The 15,507-nt window shown below is 35.6% G+C and overlaps 1 protein-coding gene across 1 annotated transcript in view; it reads left to right on the top strand.

The window, feature by feature from the left end:
• Positions 1 to 15,507, top strand: part of ADA2 (adenosine deaminase 2) — an 80,951-nt gene that overhangs the window by 40,818 nt on the left and 24,626 nt on the right. The window contains exons 2-5 of the mRNA XM_052000645.1: positions 6,222 to 6,412; positions 8,912 to 9,232; positions 10,681 to 10,906; positions 11,740 to 11,950. Coding sequence (XP_051856605.1) covers positions 8,920 to 9,232; positions 10,681 to 10,906; positions 11,740 to 11,950 — 750 coding nt within the window. The 5' untranslated portion in view covers positions 6,222 to 6,412; positions 8,912 to 8,919. The remainder of the gene's footprint in view (positions 1 to 6,221; positions 6,413 to 8,911; positions 9,233 to 10,680; positions 10,907 to 11,739; positions 11,951 to 15,507) is intronic.

Here is a 15,507-nt window from a genome sequence, read left to right as displayed (position 1 = left end):
GGAGACGAAGAGAGGGAGAAAATTTGGAATCCAAATTTAAAAAAAAAAACACACAAGCAAATGTTAAAAAAATTTTTGTTTACATGTAATTAAGAAAAAAATTAAATGTAAAAAAAGAAAACACTTTAAACTAGTTTGATGGAAATTAGATTGAGAACAATAGCTAATACCACACACTACAATAAGCTCAACTGGATACATGACTTAAATATAAATGCTAATAACATAAACAAAGTGGAGAAAAAAGGAAAGAGATAATTTTGATAACTATAGGTAGAAAAAGAGATTTTGATTAAACAAGGCCTGGAGATAAAATAAAAAGATAAAAAGAATTTTTTTTGATTACATAAAGTTAAAAAGCTTTTGCACAAACAAAAATAATTCAGTTAGAAAAGAAAAAGGGTGGGGAAAATACCTTTGTGGCAAATTTATCTGATAAAGGTCTGATAGCCAAAATATTTAGGGAATTGATATGAATATATAGAAACAAGAGCCATTTCTCAATTTGTAAATGATTAAAAGATTGGGACAATGTTCATGGAAAGAAATATAAGCAACTGGCAACTATATGAATAAATGCTTCAAATCATTAATAAAAAGAAATACAAATTTAAAAATCCCTGAGGTTCCCAACTCATGCCCATCAGATTAACAAAAATGATAAAAAAAAAGAAAAAAGTTAATTATTGGAGAAGTTGTGGGAAAATAGGCACATTAATATACTATTTGTGCAGTGGTGAATTTGGTCTACCATTTTGGCAAGCCATTTCTAACTATATATAAAAAAAAAAAATCAGTAAGTTGTACCTACCCTTTGACTCAGTGATACTTGGATAAATGGACAACATAATGAAAGAGCAGACAGAGGAGACCAAAAGGAAGTTCAGAAGGGGATTTAGACAAATAGGACAATTTTGTTACCATTGTATTAAATTTAATATACACTTTAAAAAACCCTATATAACACTAATTTAGTTTCATATACAAAGCTCTTTTTCTTTTTTATATATTGAAATACTCACATTTTCTTATTTTCATGAATTCATTATAGAATTATTTCTTTTATGTTATAAACTTACATTCATAATAACCTTATGTTATGTTACACAGACTTTTAAAAATACTAGTTAGAGGCTCTTTCTTTGATTTTTTTTTTGGGGGGGAAACTAATGATTTTTATATTGTTACTCTTTTTAAAAAAATTTAACCAACAGTTTATTCTTGAATTTTTTTTGTTAATTTTTAATAGCTTTTTATTTACAAGTTATATGCATGGGTAATTTTACAGCATTGACAATTGCCAAACCTTTTGTTCCAATTTTTCCCCTCCTTACCCCCCACTCCCTTCCTTAGATGGCAAGATGACCAATATATGTTAAATATGTTAAAGTATAAATTAAATACAAAATAAGTATACATGTCCAAATCGTTTATATTGTTACTCTAAAACTCTTTCTTGTAGCTCTACTAGTCTTTGGTTTTAAATTTTACAAGTGTTTTTCTTGAGTTGTCCTTAAATCTTGTTTTGTTAAATGTTCAACCACTCCTGCCAATTTATCTTCTAAGGCAAGAATTTTATATTAATTTCATTTGATTCAGATCGCTCCCCTTTTGCCCCATCCTTCATATACTGCTTCAAGCTATTCACTTTTTATTTAGGTATGTTCTAATTTTTTTCATGATAGCTGTCTTATTAAAGACAAATCTTTCTCTCTGGTTTCGAGTCACAAACCTTAAACTCTGCCATTATTCCTCAATAGAGTGTGTCTGTCTTCTTCATTTGGTTCCCTTCACCATCCCTGTAACTTTCTGAACCAAAGTATCCCTTCCTGGCCACCCCTTCCCTTTTTGTGTTACCTCCTTTATTAGAATATTAGAATATTAGAATATAGAATATTAGAATCTTGAGATCTTTGATCCAAAAGGACTTGGCTTTTGTATTTGTATCTCCAGGACTATACAGTAAAGATTTACTAGATATTTTCCCACTTACTCATTCTTTATTCATCAATAAATTTGTTGACTATTGTCTGATCAAACAGCTCTGCTTAAACTTCATTCCAGTGAGATTTCATCATGAGGCAACTGATGGCTCAGTAGATAGAGTGGTTAACCTTGAATCAGATAGATTTGAGTTCCAACCCAGTCTCAGGCAGTCACTAGTTATGTGGCCCTGAGAAAGTAATTTAACCTCTGTTTGCTTCAATTTTTTTTCAATTGTAAAATGGGGATAATAAGAGCACCCACCTCAGAGGGTTATTATGAAGATTAACTGTGATAATGTTTGTGAAATAAAACAACTTTAGCACAGGGTTTGGCATATAGAAGGTACTATAAAATGTTTATTCCTTTCCTTTCCATCTCCTATGCTAAGGAAATCATTGGCTCAAGTCTAATCGTGCTGTGCTATAGTTACAGTGCCCATCTGGAATTTTTAGGTGCTTACAAAGTGCTTTACAAAAGGAAAGGTAACATAAAATGAAAGAAGAAGGCAGTCAGGGACTCCCATTACAAGCCCTCAGGGCCATTGTGTAGAAAAGAACTCTTCTCTGTCCCTGATGGAATCCTTTATTGTCAGTTGGAGGACTGGAGCCAAAAGGCCCATCAAACAAAAACTGTTTCTTCTAACAGGTGTACTAATGTACATAATTAGTTCTTCTGGCTTGAGTTAGTTAGGAGATTCTCAGCAGATGAGTCACAAACAGCAAAAAACCAGGCTTAGTTTGACCTAGAATAGTGACTTAACATACTAGAGAGAAGAGTGAAAGGAGAAGGGCCCTATTAAATTTAATAAAATTTTATTGATATTTGTTTTATTCCACGGATAGCCTTTCTTTATGACAGTCCTTCAGACTCATAACTGATGTGGAACAGGAACTTTAATGAGTCTGTCCTGCCTCCACTGTTAGAACTTTATTCATCCATTCTCCTCCTTTGTCCCACAGCTCCTGAGACTGTCTTGATTAGGATATCTAAGACAGATTCTGTAGTGAGTTCAAATGTTGGGGTTCTTGTTCTTCTCAAAACACAGCCGGTTTAGCTTAGAGCCCTCCGAATGTCTCCAAATCCAAAGGTTCTGTCCTTCAGCCTCTGCCTCTGCTTTCTTCAGCCTCCAACCAGCACAGAGATGGAATGAATCTCTTGTCTCCTTCACTTGGGGCTCGGCTAGCTTTCCGGTGAGTCTTTCAGACCAGCTTGGTCTTAGTGGGGGGCGTGCAGGAGCCCAGCCACCTACCACAGTGGTATGAGATGAAGATGAATCTGGTTGTCCACTGAACTCTCACTCGTAGCTTTATCCTCTGAAAACTCTTCGTCTGCCACCAGCCAGCCAAGTGGAAAATATTCTGCCTTGCCTTGGAGAGAGGGCTTCTGGAATAATTCCGCTGAAATCTGTCAAAGTGCTCTCTGCACCAGAGTCGCTCCTCTCCAGTCCAGCTGAACTCTCCTCTGCGACCAGCCAGCCAAGAGGAAAAATGTATTCTGGAATAGCTCTCTCTCCTCATTGGCCTTATATGTGAATCTTCTGAGAGAATGGGATTATGGGTTTTCTCCCATAGTGCTCTCTGGCCCAAAGAGCTTTAAGGGAGGTGTGAACACAAAGGTGTAAACACAAGCATTGTACTAATTAGTTCTACTTAGTACCTTGTTTCAGGTTCTGGCCAAAATCTTCTTGTAAGATTAGATCAACTCTAATTAGTTAGCAGTTTGTAAGGATTCCAACAAGACTCAATCATCACATTCACTTAGCTGGTCACTCACAGTTTTATTGGTCATATAGGTACTCATGCTAGTTTGTTGTTGAATAGGACCCACTCTAAGTCCTCCCCAACTCTCTAAACCCTGCCCTTACTTTTCTATCTCTCTTCCCTCTGACTTGAAAAAATCTATGTCTCCTGAAGCATCTTGTTTAATCATATTTGATTTAGCAGATGGCATCCTTTGTGATTGATAAATGTCTCATATGAATTCTTCACATTGCCAACCCCTTTCCCACCACCTGTTACCTGGGTACCTTATCTACTGAATATTAGATGTCTTACTCCCTACTCCCTACTCTGATCCCCCAAAGTTGAATATGTAGTCAAGACCCATTGATTTCATCTTTGCAATAACTCTTGAAGATTCCCCTTCTCCCCTCTGATTCTGTTAACACCTGATATAAGCCTTTATTACTTCCTCATCACCATTTAAACTTTTGTAATATCCTTCTTTTTTTTATTTTAATAGTCTTTTATTTATAGGTTATATATATCGGTAACTTTACAGCATTGACAATTGCCAAACCTCTAATATCCTTCTGATAGGTCTACCTGCCTTGGATCTCTGTCTACTCTAGTCCATCTTCTTTTCAACCACCAAAATTATTTTCCTAAAGTATCAGGTGGAGTTGTCAATCTATACTTAGTTTCTGCCAAACTGCTTTCCAGTTTTCCCAGCAGTTATTGTCAAATAGTGCATTCTTGTCCCAAAAGCTTTGGGTTTATCAAACACTAGATTACTATGGTCATTTACTACTGTGTCTTGTGTATATAATCTATCCCACTGATCACCGCTCTATCTCTTAGCCAATACCAGATTGGTTTTTTAATTAAAACTTTTATTTTTAAAACATATGCATAGATAATTTGCAGCATTCACTCTTGTAAAACCTTGTGTTCCAAATTTTTCTCCCTCTTTCCCCCACCCCTTCCCTTAGACAGTTAAACATGGGCAATTCTTCTATGCATATTTCCACAATTATCATGCTGCACAAGAAAAATCAGATCAAAAAAGGAAAAAAATAAGAAAACAAAATGCAAGCAAATAACTATAACAAAAAGAGTGAAAATACTATGTTGTGACCCATACTCAGTCACCATAGTCCTCTCTCCAGGTGCAGATGGCTTTCTCCATCACAAAACCATTGAAACTGGCCTACCAGATTGTTTTGATGATTATCATTTTGTAAAATACTTTGAAATCTAGTATTCAAATTTTCATTCAAATTTTTTTCATCAATTCTTTTGACATTCTTGAACTTTTGTTCTTCTAGATGAATTTTGTTATTTTTTTCTAGCTCTATAAAACAATTTTTTGGTCGTTTGATTGTCATGGCACTGAATAATGTAGGTAGAATTGTCCTTTTTGTTATATTGACTTTGCCTATCTATCAACAATTAATATTTTTCCAATTGTTTAGATTTGACTATTTGTATGAAAAATATTTTGTAATTGTGTTCATCTAGCTTCTTTTGTCTTGGCAGATAGACCTCCAAGTATTTTATATTGTTAACAATTATTTTAAATATATTTCTCTTTCTATCTCTTGCTGCTGGTAATATAAAGAAATGTTAATGATTCATGGGAGTTTATTTTATATCCTGCAACTTTTAAAAAAAGTTGTTAATTATTTCAACCAGTTTTTTAGTTATTTTCTAGAATTCCCCAAATATACATCAATCATGGTTTTTTCTAACACTGTGCTAAGTGTTAAGAAAATGATAATGTTTAAATGAGATCTACAAATAGCATTTATTAGTTTCACTTCATCTTTCTTCTTTTTCTGTTTAGTGTTTTATTTTCCCTTAATTACATATAAAAACAAATTTTAACATTTGTTTTAAAAACTTTGAATTCCAAATTATCTTTCTTTTCCCTCCTTTTACTACAAATACCATTTATTAGTTTCACTTCATCTTTCTTTTTTTGTTTAGTGTTTTATTTTCCCTTAATTACATATAAAAACAAATTTTAACATTTGTTTAAAAATTTTGAATTCCAAATTCTCTTCCTTTTTCCTTCCTTCCACTCCTCCCTCCCTTTGAGAAGACAAGCAATTTGATACAGGTTATATATGTGTGGTCATGTAAAACATTTCCATAATAATCATGTTTTCAAAGAAAACATAATCAGCGAAAAACCCTCAAGAAAGGTAAAGTAAAAAAACAAAGCTTCAATCTATAGTGAGACACCATTAGTTCTTTCTCTGAGGATGAATAGCAATCATCTTTCTCCTTTAAAAAGTTAAATAAAATTGAAGACTTTTCTCTCACACTTAATCAGTTATTTTGTAATCGACAGTAATTTTATAGACAGGAAGTGTTTTCCAAGAGTATTGTGAATTTGGTAATAAGTACCCCATTCTTCTTTTTGGACCCCATAATTTAGAGCCTTAATCTTCTGTCACTTAATTCTAACTTTCTTGGAACTAGTGATTTGACTCAGCCATTTTTGGTTTTCAGAGGACCTTCTCCTCAACTCTGTTTCATCCCCAGTTTGAAGGAATATATACTTGAAGTGAAACTGAATATATTGGGTGAAGTGAAACTTCCTCACAGGAAGTTAAATGAGCTGGTGAACTCAATTTGATTTTGTTGAAGCAATTGTCTGGGAGAAGAAGCTTGCTGTCTACATTTTCTGGAGCTGCCTTGAGGTAAATGAAATTCTGTGGGATAGGGTTCTGAGATGCAATAATTTAAGAAGGGTGGAGAACATGCAGGAAAATGCTTTTCAGTGGAGTATCTAGAGATTGTAATATAATTCCTGCCTTCAGAGATTCGTCAGGACAAGGACCTATGTAGCAGAACAGTTTGAGTGACACAGGCATAGACGATTAGTTTGTTAGTGTTTGTTTTTTTAAAAAAAATTCATATTTAAAGTCATTTCCTTTTCCCCCAGTAAAGATTTTAATGGGAGTGGAGTAAAGTGAAAATGGAACTTTGTGAAGGTAGACTGTTTACCACTGTGTCTTCACACAGTAGGCAGAAAATGTTATGATTTAAAGTTACTGAATAGAGAGAACTTTGTGGAGACGCTGGTGTTTTTCTAGGTTGAGGAATCTAGGGATTGTTATTATCCTGGGTAATAGCATCAGGAGAGGAAGTAGGCATAAGGCACATAATAAGCACAAGGGACCAAGAAAAAGCAAATCTGGAACTAGGGATTCTTGAAGGCTCCTGGTTAAATATCTAAATAGTTTCTGGTATCCTTCCAATACTGGATTTGGTGATTTTCTAAGCTTAATTTCAGCATACCATATCACACTTCCCTCCTTTCTTATTTTTAGTATTTCTTTAAGATATCCATTTCATAAAAGGCTTATTGTTTTTTTCATTCTTTATAATTCATCACCACCCTAAGTGAAAGACTTACCCTCCACCTGCACTATTTTATAGCTTATTTCATTGTTATGATAGTTGTCCCTTCTCTCCCCTTCACACCTTAGCTAATTACTTAGAGGCCCTAGGGCTAATATTTCAATACTTCATCATCAACAAATATTTATTTGGTGCTTTAGGAGAACCACCAGTAAATCGGGTAAGTAGGAAGAATTTAATTATTGTAACATGCCAATTTAAAATGTAAGGTTTATGATGTGTTTTCCTTCCAGTAATTCTGAAATGTAGGTGCAAGTATGGCTATCCTAATTTAATAAGTGAGCAGACTAAATCTCAGAGTTTAGATAATTTGTCTAGGATCACATAGCTCCTAGACAAGACATGGACATGAAAATATAGATAGCAATACTTTATCCTCACAGCATTTAACACAATATGGTAAATTGGTGCTCAATATATATGTAATACTGATTATCTTGACCATCACTTCCTGAAAGTTAGGTATATTACATTTCACCCTATCTCAGGATTGTCTGGAACCTTAAGGTTCTTGGAATATTTGAGATGTTTGCAAATAGCTTCAGCTACCACTATGATATTCCACGGAGGAGATGTCCTCTGTACCCTAGTTGTATTTAGTAATTAAAAGATTAACTTCTGCTAAGGATTATTTACTTTAAAAGGCATAATCACAAACACACAAGTTTACTCCCAGAATATGTGGGACCAAATCTTTATCCCCTTCTACCTTAGTTTCTGGGGAGGGGAAACAGATTAATTTCATAGCTTAATTCTATTTTTCTATAGAGTGTCTATAGAGCAGAGTTCCAGTTCCAAGTCCCAAACCTATCTTGGGCTCAAGTCCCAGGAACCATCATTTTTCAGGGTTTCCCTGCTGGGCAGAATGGATTCCTAAGTTAGAATTCTGCTGTAAGATGACCATTGCTCAAACTCCTGGGTCTGGTAAAATTGAGGACAAAAGAAACAGCATGGAGACTCTGAACCCATTTTCTTAGAGCTGGGTAAAAGAGAAAGAGAAAGATATCTCTTCCCCATGGTTAAGTTCACAGCATTTTGTTTTGGGTGAACTGTGAGCTTTATGCTCTAGATGCAGGAGGAGTATGTAGGAAAATAAAGTGTGTGGAGGAAAGTCTGGCAGTTTTTAAAGATAAGGTCCTTTCTCTCTTAGCAAATTAAAAGAGACCACTCTCATGCATGTTGTAGGAGAATGCAGGATGCAGGGTACCTCCATGTTAGGTCCCATTACATATAGTAATTGATAAATTGATTAGGGAACTTGAACATCAGAAGGGTAAAGTGGTTCATCTAAGATGAGAGGTTAAGAAAACCTGAGTTTTAGCAAAATGATATAATGAGAAAAGCTCTGGAATAGAAACCAGAAATCCTGGTTTCTGGTCCTGACTTTGCCACTTACTAACTGCATACCTTAGGGAAAGCATTTCATTTTTTTGACCATGTTTCATCATCTGTAAAATGGGGATTAATTATATAAGCTCTTCACAAAGTGGTCACAAGGAACAAATGAAATGATTAACAAAATACTTTAAAAGCTATTAAGTGTTATGCATTTACAGCATGATGATTGTGTGGTCCAGTGAATTGGATGACTGTTCTCAAATATTCTGCAATCCCTTTAGCTGTTCTTTTTATTATTCTCCATTCTTGTTTAATTGTATTCCCTTACTGTTTCATTTTCAGTTGATCTGATTTTTACTTCTTGAATCACCAGATTGGTTCCAAGTAATTCTGATTTACCCAAGAGGTATTCACCCAAATCCTTCTTCTTTTTCTAGGTGTCCTGATGGTGCTTATTGGTCAGATTAAATGGTCAGCCCTACTGCTGGCCATTGTGGTCTCTTCTCTCTGCTTGGCCCTTCCCTTAGATGATGAGCGGGAAGTTCTTATAAGGAAAGAAAAGATGTTGCAAATTGGGGGGGAGCTGTTGTTAACAGAACAAGAAGAGCTAGCTAATGAGAAACTAAAGGCCCTCAAAAGAGTGGAGATTAATGAGGCAATGAAGAAAAATCAATTTCCACCTAGTATGCACTTCTTCCGGGCCAAGAAATTCATTGAAGAAAGTAAGGTGTTCCATGTCTTAAAGAAGATGCCAAAAGGTAGGGGTCTTTATATAGGGGTTAATTTCAAGAAGAGATGGGAAGCCCAATTATCTATAAAACTTGAAGTCAAAACAATGCTTTGGAATTCTTTTCTTCATTACCAGTTCTACTGAATGGAAAAGAACAGGTAGAACTGATGAACTAGCAAGTGCAGATTGAAGGATGCTTTTTACACTTTATTTTTCTTGGGATTTTTTGGGTATTTTATTTTGCAGCATAGCATATGTAAAAATATGTTTTGCATGATTTCACATGCATTACTGATATATTGTTTGCCTTCTCAATAGTTGGAAGAGGGGCAAGAAGGAGGGAAAAGATTTGAAACTCAAAATATTAAAAATGAATACTAAAATTTTTTACATGTCATTGGGAAGTATTTATTGAAATAAACAAAAACAAGAAAAAAAGAAAAGGACAGGAAATAATGGGGAACTAATGTCACTAAATTCCCGTTCTTGCCCATAGACCTGAAAAGGGCAGACTGAGGATGATGATCAGTAATGCTACATTGGAAAACAAAAGATTACTGAACAATGCTGTTGCCACCTCAGAAAGATAAAGCTGAATCTTAAAAGATATTAGATATTCTAAGGGATGAGGCATAATGTCTAGCATAGTACATATACAGAATGGAGATCTGATGGCTCCTTCTTTCTTAAACTGATACATATTTACATATGTCTATATACATTTGTGTATGTTGGATTGGATTCTTTTTTTTAAAAAAATTATGATTTCTCAGTGACTACTTCTCTACCTCAAAAGAATGCTTTTTAAAACAAAAAAGTAGCACTAATCAAAGGAAATAAATAAATTGGCTGTTTCTGAAAAAAAAAAAAAAGAAAGATGAGGCTGTACCTGAGATCTTTGGATCCAGATGAACTTTCAGGACAAAATGGGCTGGAAAAATGTCTGGCCAGGCAGGTTTCCAGGGACAGACTGCCATTGTTACTGCTTTCATATTTCAGGAAAATATCTCCCAAATGCAAGTTTCTCTGTGGAGCCATTTTCTCACTGAAGCCCTAAATAAAGGCTTCCTGAATGATGAGGAAGGCACCTTAGGAATGGTCATTCTGGGAGATGGAGCAAATGAAGTTACGGCTATAGTTCAATGATCTGAGGCTTCCCAAAACACAGAGGAAATGTCCCAAAGCTCAACATTTCCAGTTGCTTGGAAATCAGGTATATCTCACTGGCATTCCTACTTGGACTAGACAAAGTAGGTTTTAGGAGACTCCAGACAGAAAAACAAAACAAAACAAAACAGGACTTTGAGAGAGTAGTTAAGTAAGGGTCTTGCGCTAAAGCCAGAAATTTCTATTAAGGTTTGGATTCAACGAAATTTGGCCAAGGAATCCAAGGAATTCCTGGACATAAATAACATGATCATCTATTCTCTACTTCGGTGAGACATTTCCTAATCTGTAGTTTTGCCTTCCTCTCAGGAGCTGCTTTACATCTCCATGACTTTGGCATCTTGAGTGTTGACTGGTTGGTGAGGAATGTTACCTACAGACCCCATTGCCATCTCTGTTTCACTCCATCTGGCAACCTGAAATTCAGATTTGCTGACCCTGCACCTCCAACCCCAATGCCAGAGGACTGCTCAGAGTGGATTCTGCTAGAGAAGTATAGGAGGCAACTGCAAAATGTCACAGAGTTTGACAACAGGTGAGTTCTCTGACATTTATACAGAGCTTTAAGGTTTACAAAATGAGGTAAACAAAACAAGATGTATCATTATGCTTGTTTTTGTAGATAAAGAAATTGGGACTCAAAATGATTGGGATCTCCTGAATATTCCATACCTAGTAAGGATCTAAGGTGGGATGCTCTCAACTTTAGAGTTGAGATTGGTTAGCTAGTCAAAAAACATCCACTTAGGGCCTAATATGTAGAGAAAATGTACACCTAATGTATCTTGCTTCAAGCAATTTCCTTATATGAAAACCTGCAACATTGAGCTCTTCTAATATATTTGAAAACTAAATTAAAATGATAATTATTGGGCTGGAAATTGAATCCCATTTGATTTACAAATAAGATAATTCTTTAGGAACATGTTTGGAACATAAAGTGAATTAGCCCTAAATGTTTTATGAGAAGATGCAAAAGAAGTTATTTCAGTCTTAGGGTACTTACAATATGCTTGGGGGATGACACATTTTCACAAACCTTTCATGGAATATTATAATGCAACTCTCCATTAGAGTCAAAATAACTTGCCAAGTAACTTGAGTAGAATCAAATCCTGAAAGGATGTGGAACAAGAAGAGGATTCTTTTGATGTCTTTCAGACATTTCAGAGAAGTCCGAGGAATAAGTTCCTAGGAAGGGAAACTATGACCTTTCTTTGTCAATTTTGTCTGACTGGAGAGAGAGAGTACTCTGGTACTATGCAAGAGGATGTAGGTATGGAAGCATCATACAACTTCACAAAGAAGTTCACAAGCTTCCTTGTCTGAAGCTTCTCCCTGGTGTGATTCCCTTTTGCTTCATGACAGCTTGCTGCAAAACTTCACACTGGTATTGGAGAATCCCGAAAGAGCATATTCAGATCAAGCCATCATTTGGACAAGGTTTGAAAACATCTTTATCACTATTAGTGGGCTTGTCCATTATGCACCAGTATTCAGAGAGTACTTTGCTAGAGGTCTGGAGGAGTTCTATGAGGACAATGTGCAGTACTTGGAGTTAAGAGCCACGCTGTACCCGGTAAGTCTGCCACCTTCCTCTTCATTCTCATCCCTCTCTTTGTCTGCTCTTTCGACATGCCTTGGTTCTCAATTTTACCCTTGGAATCTTCATTGGCTCTTTTTTTCCTGCTTCTTAAACTTAAGAATGGGTGAAAGATTCTTGAATCTAGCTTCTAGGTCCAGCAAAACCCCACATCAGACAAAATGATGAAATAGAGATGACATTTCTCTTCATTGTCCTATTTTTCCTTTAAGGGCCACTTTCTTACTTAGTGAACTTTTCTCCTTTCTGCTCCTCGAGAGCCTAGAACCGTTGTCCAGTTTCCTTGATGCCCAGTCTTTCATTGGGAGCCTGGACAAATCTCATTCTCTAGAGACCTTTCCTTGCTGTCAAAAGTACTGTTCTTTGGGCCATGAAATGTATTAGGTGACAGCTAATGAACTAATTTGTATCAACATGTTAATGGGTCCTGATGAATCAAACATTATACCTTCCAAGAAATACATTTATATTTTTGCATGGGTATTCCAGAGGATTAGTATCTTAATCCTATTTGTAATGCGATATGGAAGTGTGTGAGGAGAAATGGGGGTTGGAAAAAAGATGGGCATTAAGAATCAGGCTTCAAATAGGGTAAGCTTTTTCTGATTCTGCTAAGTGCAGGGAGAAAGAACATGATTTTATAGAAGAGTTTTGCTTTACCAAGGAATTTAGGGCTCTGTCAGTCACATAGAGCTGGCTGCTAAGGGCTATGTAGCTAACGCTTTGAGGAGTAATAGTAATACCTTCACGAATGATGCTGATAATAATAATAATAATAATAAATTGCTATTATTCTTATCCTTTTCATTCTTTTTTATGGAATTCACATAAAAGTAGTACTTGAACAAGTTGCTATCTTGCTTTTATGTGGAATATCATGTGACTATTTAGAAGTAGATAAAATAATTGCTTTTTCTAATTAAGTATAGGCAACCAAGTAGCACAGTATACAGAGTACTGGACCTTGAGTCAAAAGACCTGAGTTAAAATCTGGCCTCAGGCTCTCACTAGCTGTGTGATCCTGAACAAGTCACTTAACCCTGTCTGCCTCAGTTTCTTTATTTGTAAAATGAATTGGAGACGGAAATGGCAAACCACTCTAGTGTCTTTACCAAGAAAATCCCCAAAGGGATCATAAAGAGTCAGATATGACTAAAAACAATAACTAAGCACAATTAAATTGGGATGGGGCAATCCCAGTAGCAAAAAGAATGTTAGGAGTGGACCTGATGCTGGTACACACTGTTAGTCAGGTTTGATATTGATTGAGATGAAATAAAGCATGAAATAGAGTCATGCCCAGGAACCTCATCATCCTGCAAAATCCAATTATTGGTATTCACCCCTTTATGACTCCCCTCTGTTCCTCTGTTTGGAGAGTGGAGCCATGAACTCTCAAATCTCTATTTAAGGACAGGGCTCAGCACAGCTATCTCTTCATTTCTGACTTGGCTATATTATTTTGGGATTTCTTTGACTTTTCTACCATTCACTCCTCTATCTCTTCTTTGTTTCCTTTTGTGTATTGTCTTCCCCCAGGAGATTATAAGTTTCTTATTTTTATTTGCTTCCCCACTGCTTAGCACAATGCCTAACTAGTACCTCTGGTGTGAAGGCTACTTTTATTAAGTATTCAGTATGAAGGAATCTATCAATCAAGCATTTTTATTATGTGCCAGGCACTGTCATAAGTTTTACAAAAAACACTAAAGACATGGTAGAAGGGAGTGCACGTCCAGTGGGCTGGAATTCTGCAGAATCTGCCACCTAAGCTCAATCATGAAGGAATCTAGGGGTTTTAAGAGGCAAAGATGAGGAAGAAGAGAATCAGTGCAAAAGCTCAGCACAAGATGAGGAAGGGCAATAAGCAATGTACCATGGCAACTATGTGAATGAACTGAATTTGGGAAGAGACTTAAGGTGGAAAGATCAGTTAATAGAAGTTTTCAAGTTTGGTGAAGGGTACAAAGGAGCTCAGTTCATTTTCTATACCATCAGTGATCTAAATGGGGCACCAGACTGAATAATGAACAAAAATTCCAAAGAGAAAGTTCATAGAACTCCTTCAATCCAAACTGAATCAAAAGAAGATACAGATGTTTGAAGAAGGGTTTTACCTAAGAAACAGATTGGAAGCCCTCTCCTTCCACCTCTCACCCCATATCCTGACTGGGCAAATCTCAAGAACAGTAGTAGATCACAGCAGTGGAAGCCCCTGGGAAACAGAAAAGGCAGCACCCTGTCAGGAAAATCTAGGGGTGGTATTCAGAAATCCTAGTAGATAAAGGAAACGGGATACTAGAAAATTATACTAGAAAACTGTAGGGGAATAGAAGATGACCCTGTTTCCTGATCATAGAAAGCCGACCACAGGGCTCTGTCTAAAATACTGAAGTCTGCAGTTGAACACTGAGCACAGACACACCAAGGGAAGTGGAAGCCAGCAGCAGAAACCCAGGAAGTGATTTCAAGACTAGAAAGGACTTGATTACCTAATCTAGCAGTATGGGAGAGCATGGAATCTGGATCTGTTATCAAATTCCAAATAGATAACTAAGGCTAGAGATACTAATATAAAAGGAAATGTTTTTATTCAAGTATCATGCAAGAAGAAAACTCAGGAGGAGGGAATAATACCATGATAGTTACAAGCAGATTCGCAAAAAAGAAAAAGGCTTAACTGCAAAGACTTGCAAGAGTACCTGGGAGGAAAATGAAACAAACTTATAAGCTAAACAAAAGCAATAGAGGAGAGACTTAGAAAGATAATGATGTTTTTTTTTTCCTTGAATTATTTATTTTTTATATCATTCATTAGTTTTTTTAAATTTGACTTTCAAGTTCTCCATTTTGCCCCTTCTTCATCTATTCTCTAGACAGAAAATAATACAATATAGGTTAAACATGTGTAATTCTTCTAAAGGTAGTTCCACATTTATCATTCTATAGAAGAAAAATCAAATCAAAATGGAAAAAAATTGAGAAAGAAAAAAAAAAAACAAGCAAGCAAACAACAATAACAAAAAAAGGTGAAAATACTATGTTGTGATTGGATGTTTGCCTTGATCACACTAGCTAAGTCTTTCACAGTTCATCATCCTTACAATATTGCTGTTACTATTACTATGTACAATGTTCTCCTTGTTCTGCTTACTTCACTGGGAATCTGTTCGTGTAAGTCTTTTTAAGTTTTTCTGAAAGCATCCTGTCCATCATTTCTTTTTTTTTTTTTTCTTTTTTACAATAACAGTTTTTCTTTTCAAAATATATGCAAAGATAGTGTTCAACATTCACCCTTGCAAAACCTTGTATTCCTTTTCTGACCCCTTTCCTCCATCCTCCTTCCTAGACATCAAATAATACAATATATTTTAAACATGGGCAATTCTTCTATACATATTTCTATATTTATCATTCTGCCTAAGAAGAATCATATCAAAAAAGAAAAAAATGAGAAAGAAAACAAAAAGTAAGGAAACAACAATAAAAAGGTGAAAATACTATGCTGTTATCCACATTCAGTCTCTATAGTC

The sequence above is a fragment of the Antechinus flavipes genome, chromosome 5 (assembly GCF_016432865.1).
Source record: "Antechinus flavipes isolate AdamAnt ecotype Samford, QLD, Australia chromosome 5, AdamAnt_v2, whole genome shotgun sequence".
In the NCBI taxonomy this organism is placed as follows: domain Eukaryota; kingdom Metazoa; phylum Chordata; class Mammalia; order Dasyuromorphia; family Dasyuridae; genus Antechinus; species Antechinus flavipes.
This window is presented reverse-complemented; position numbering and strand designations above follow the sequence as displayed.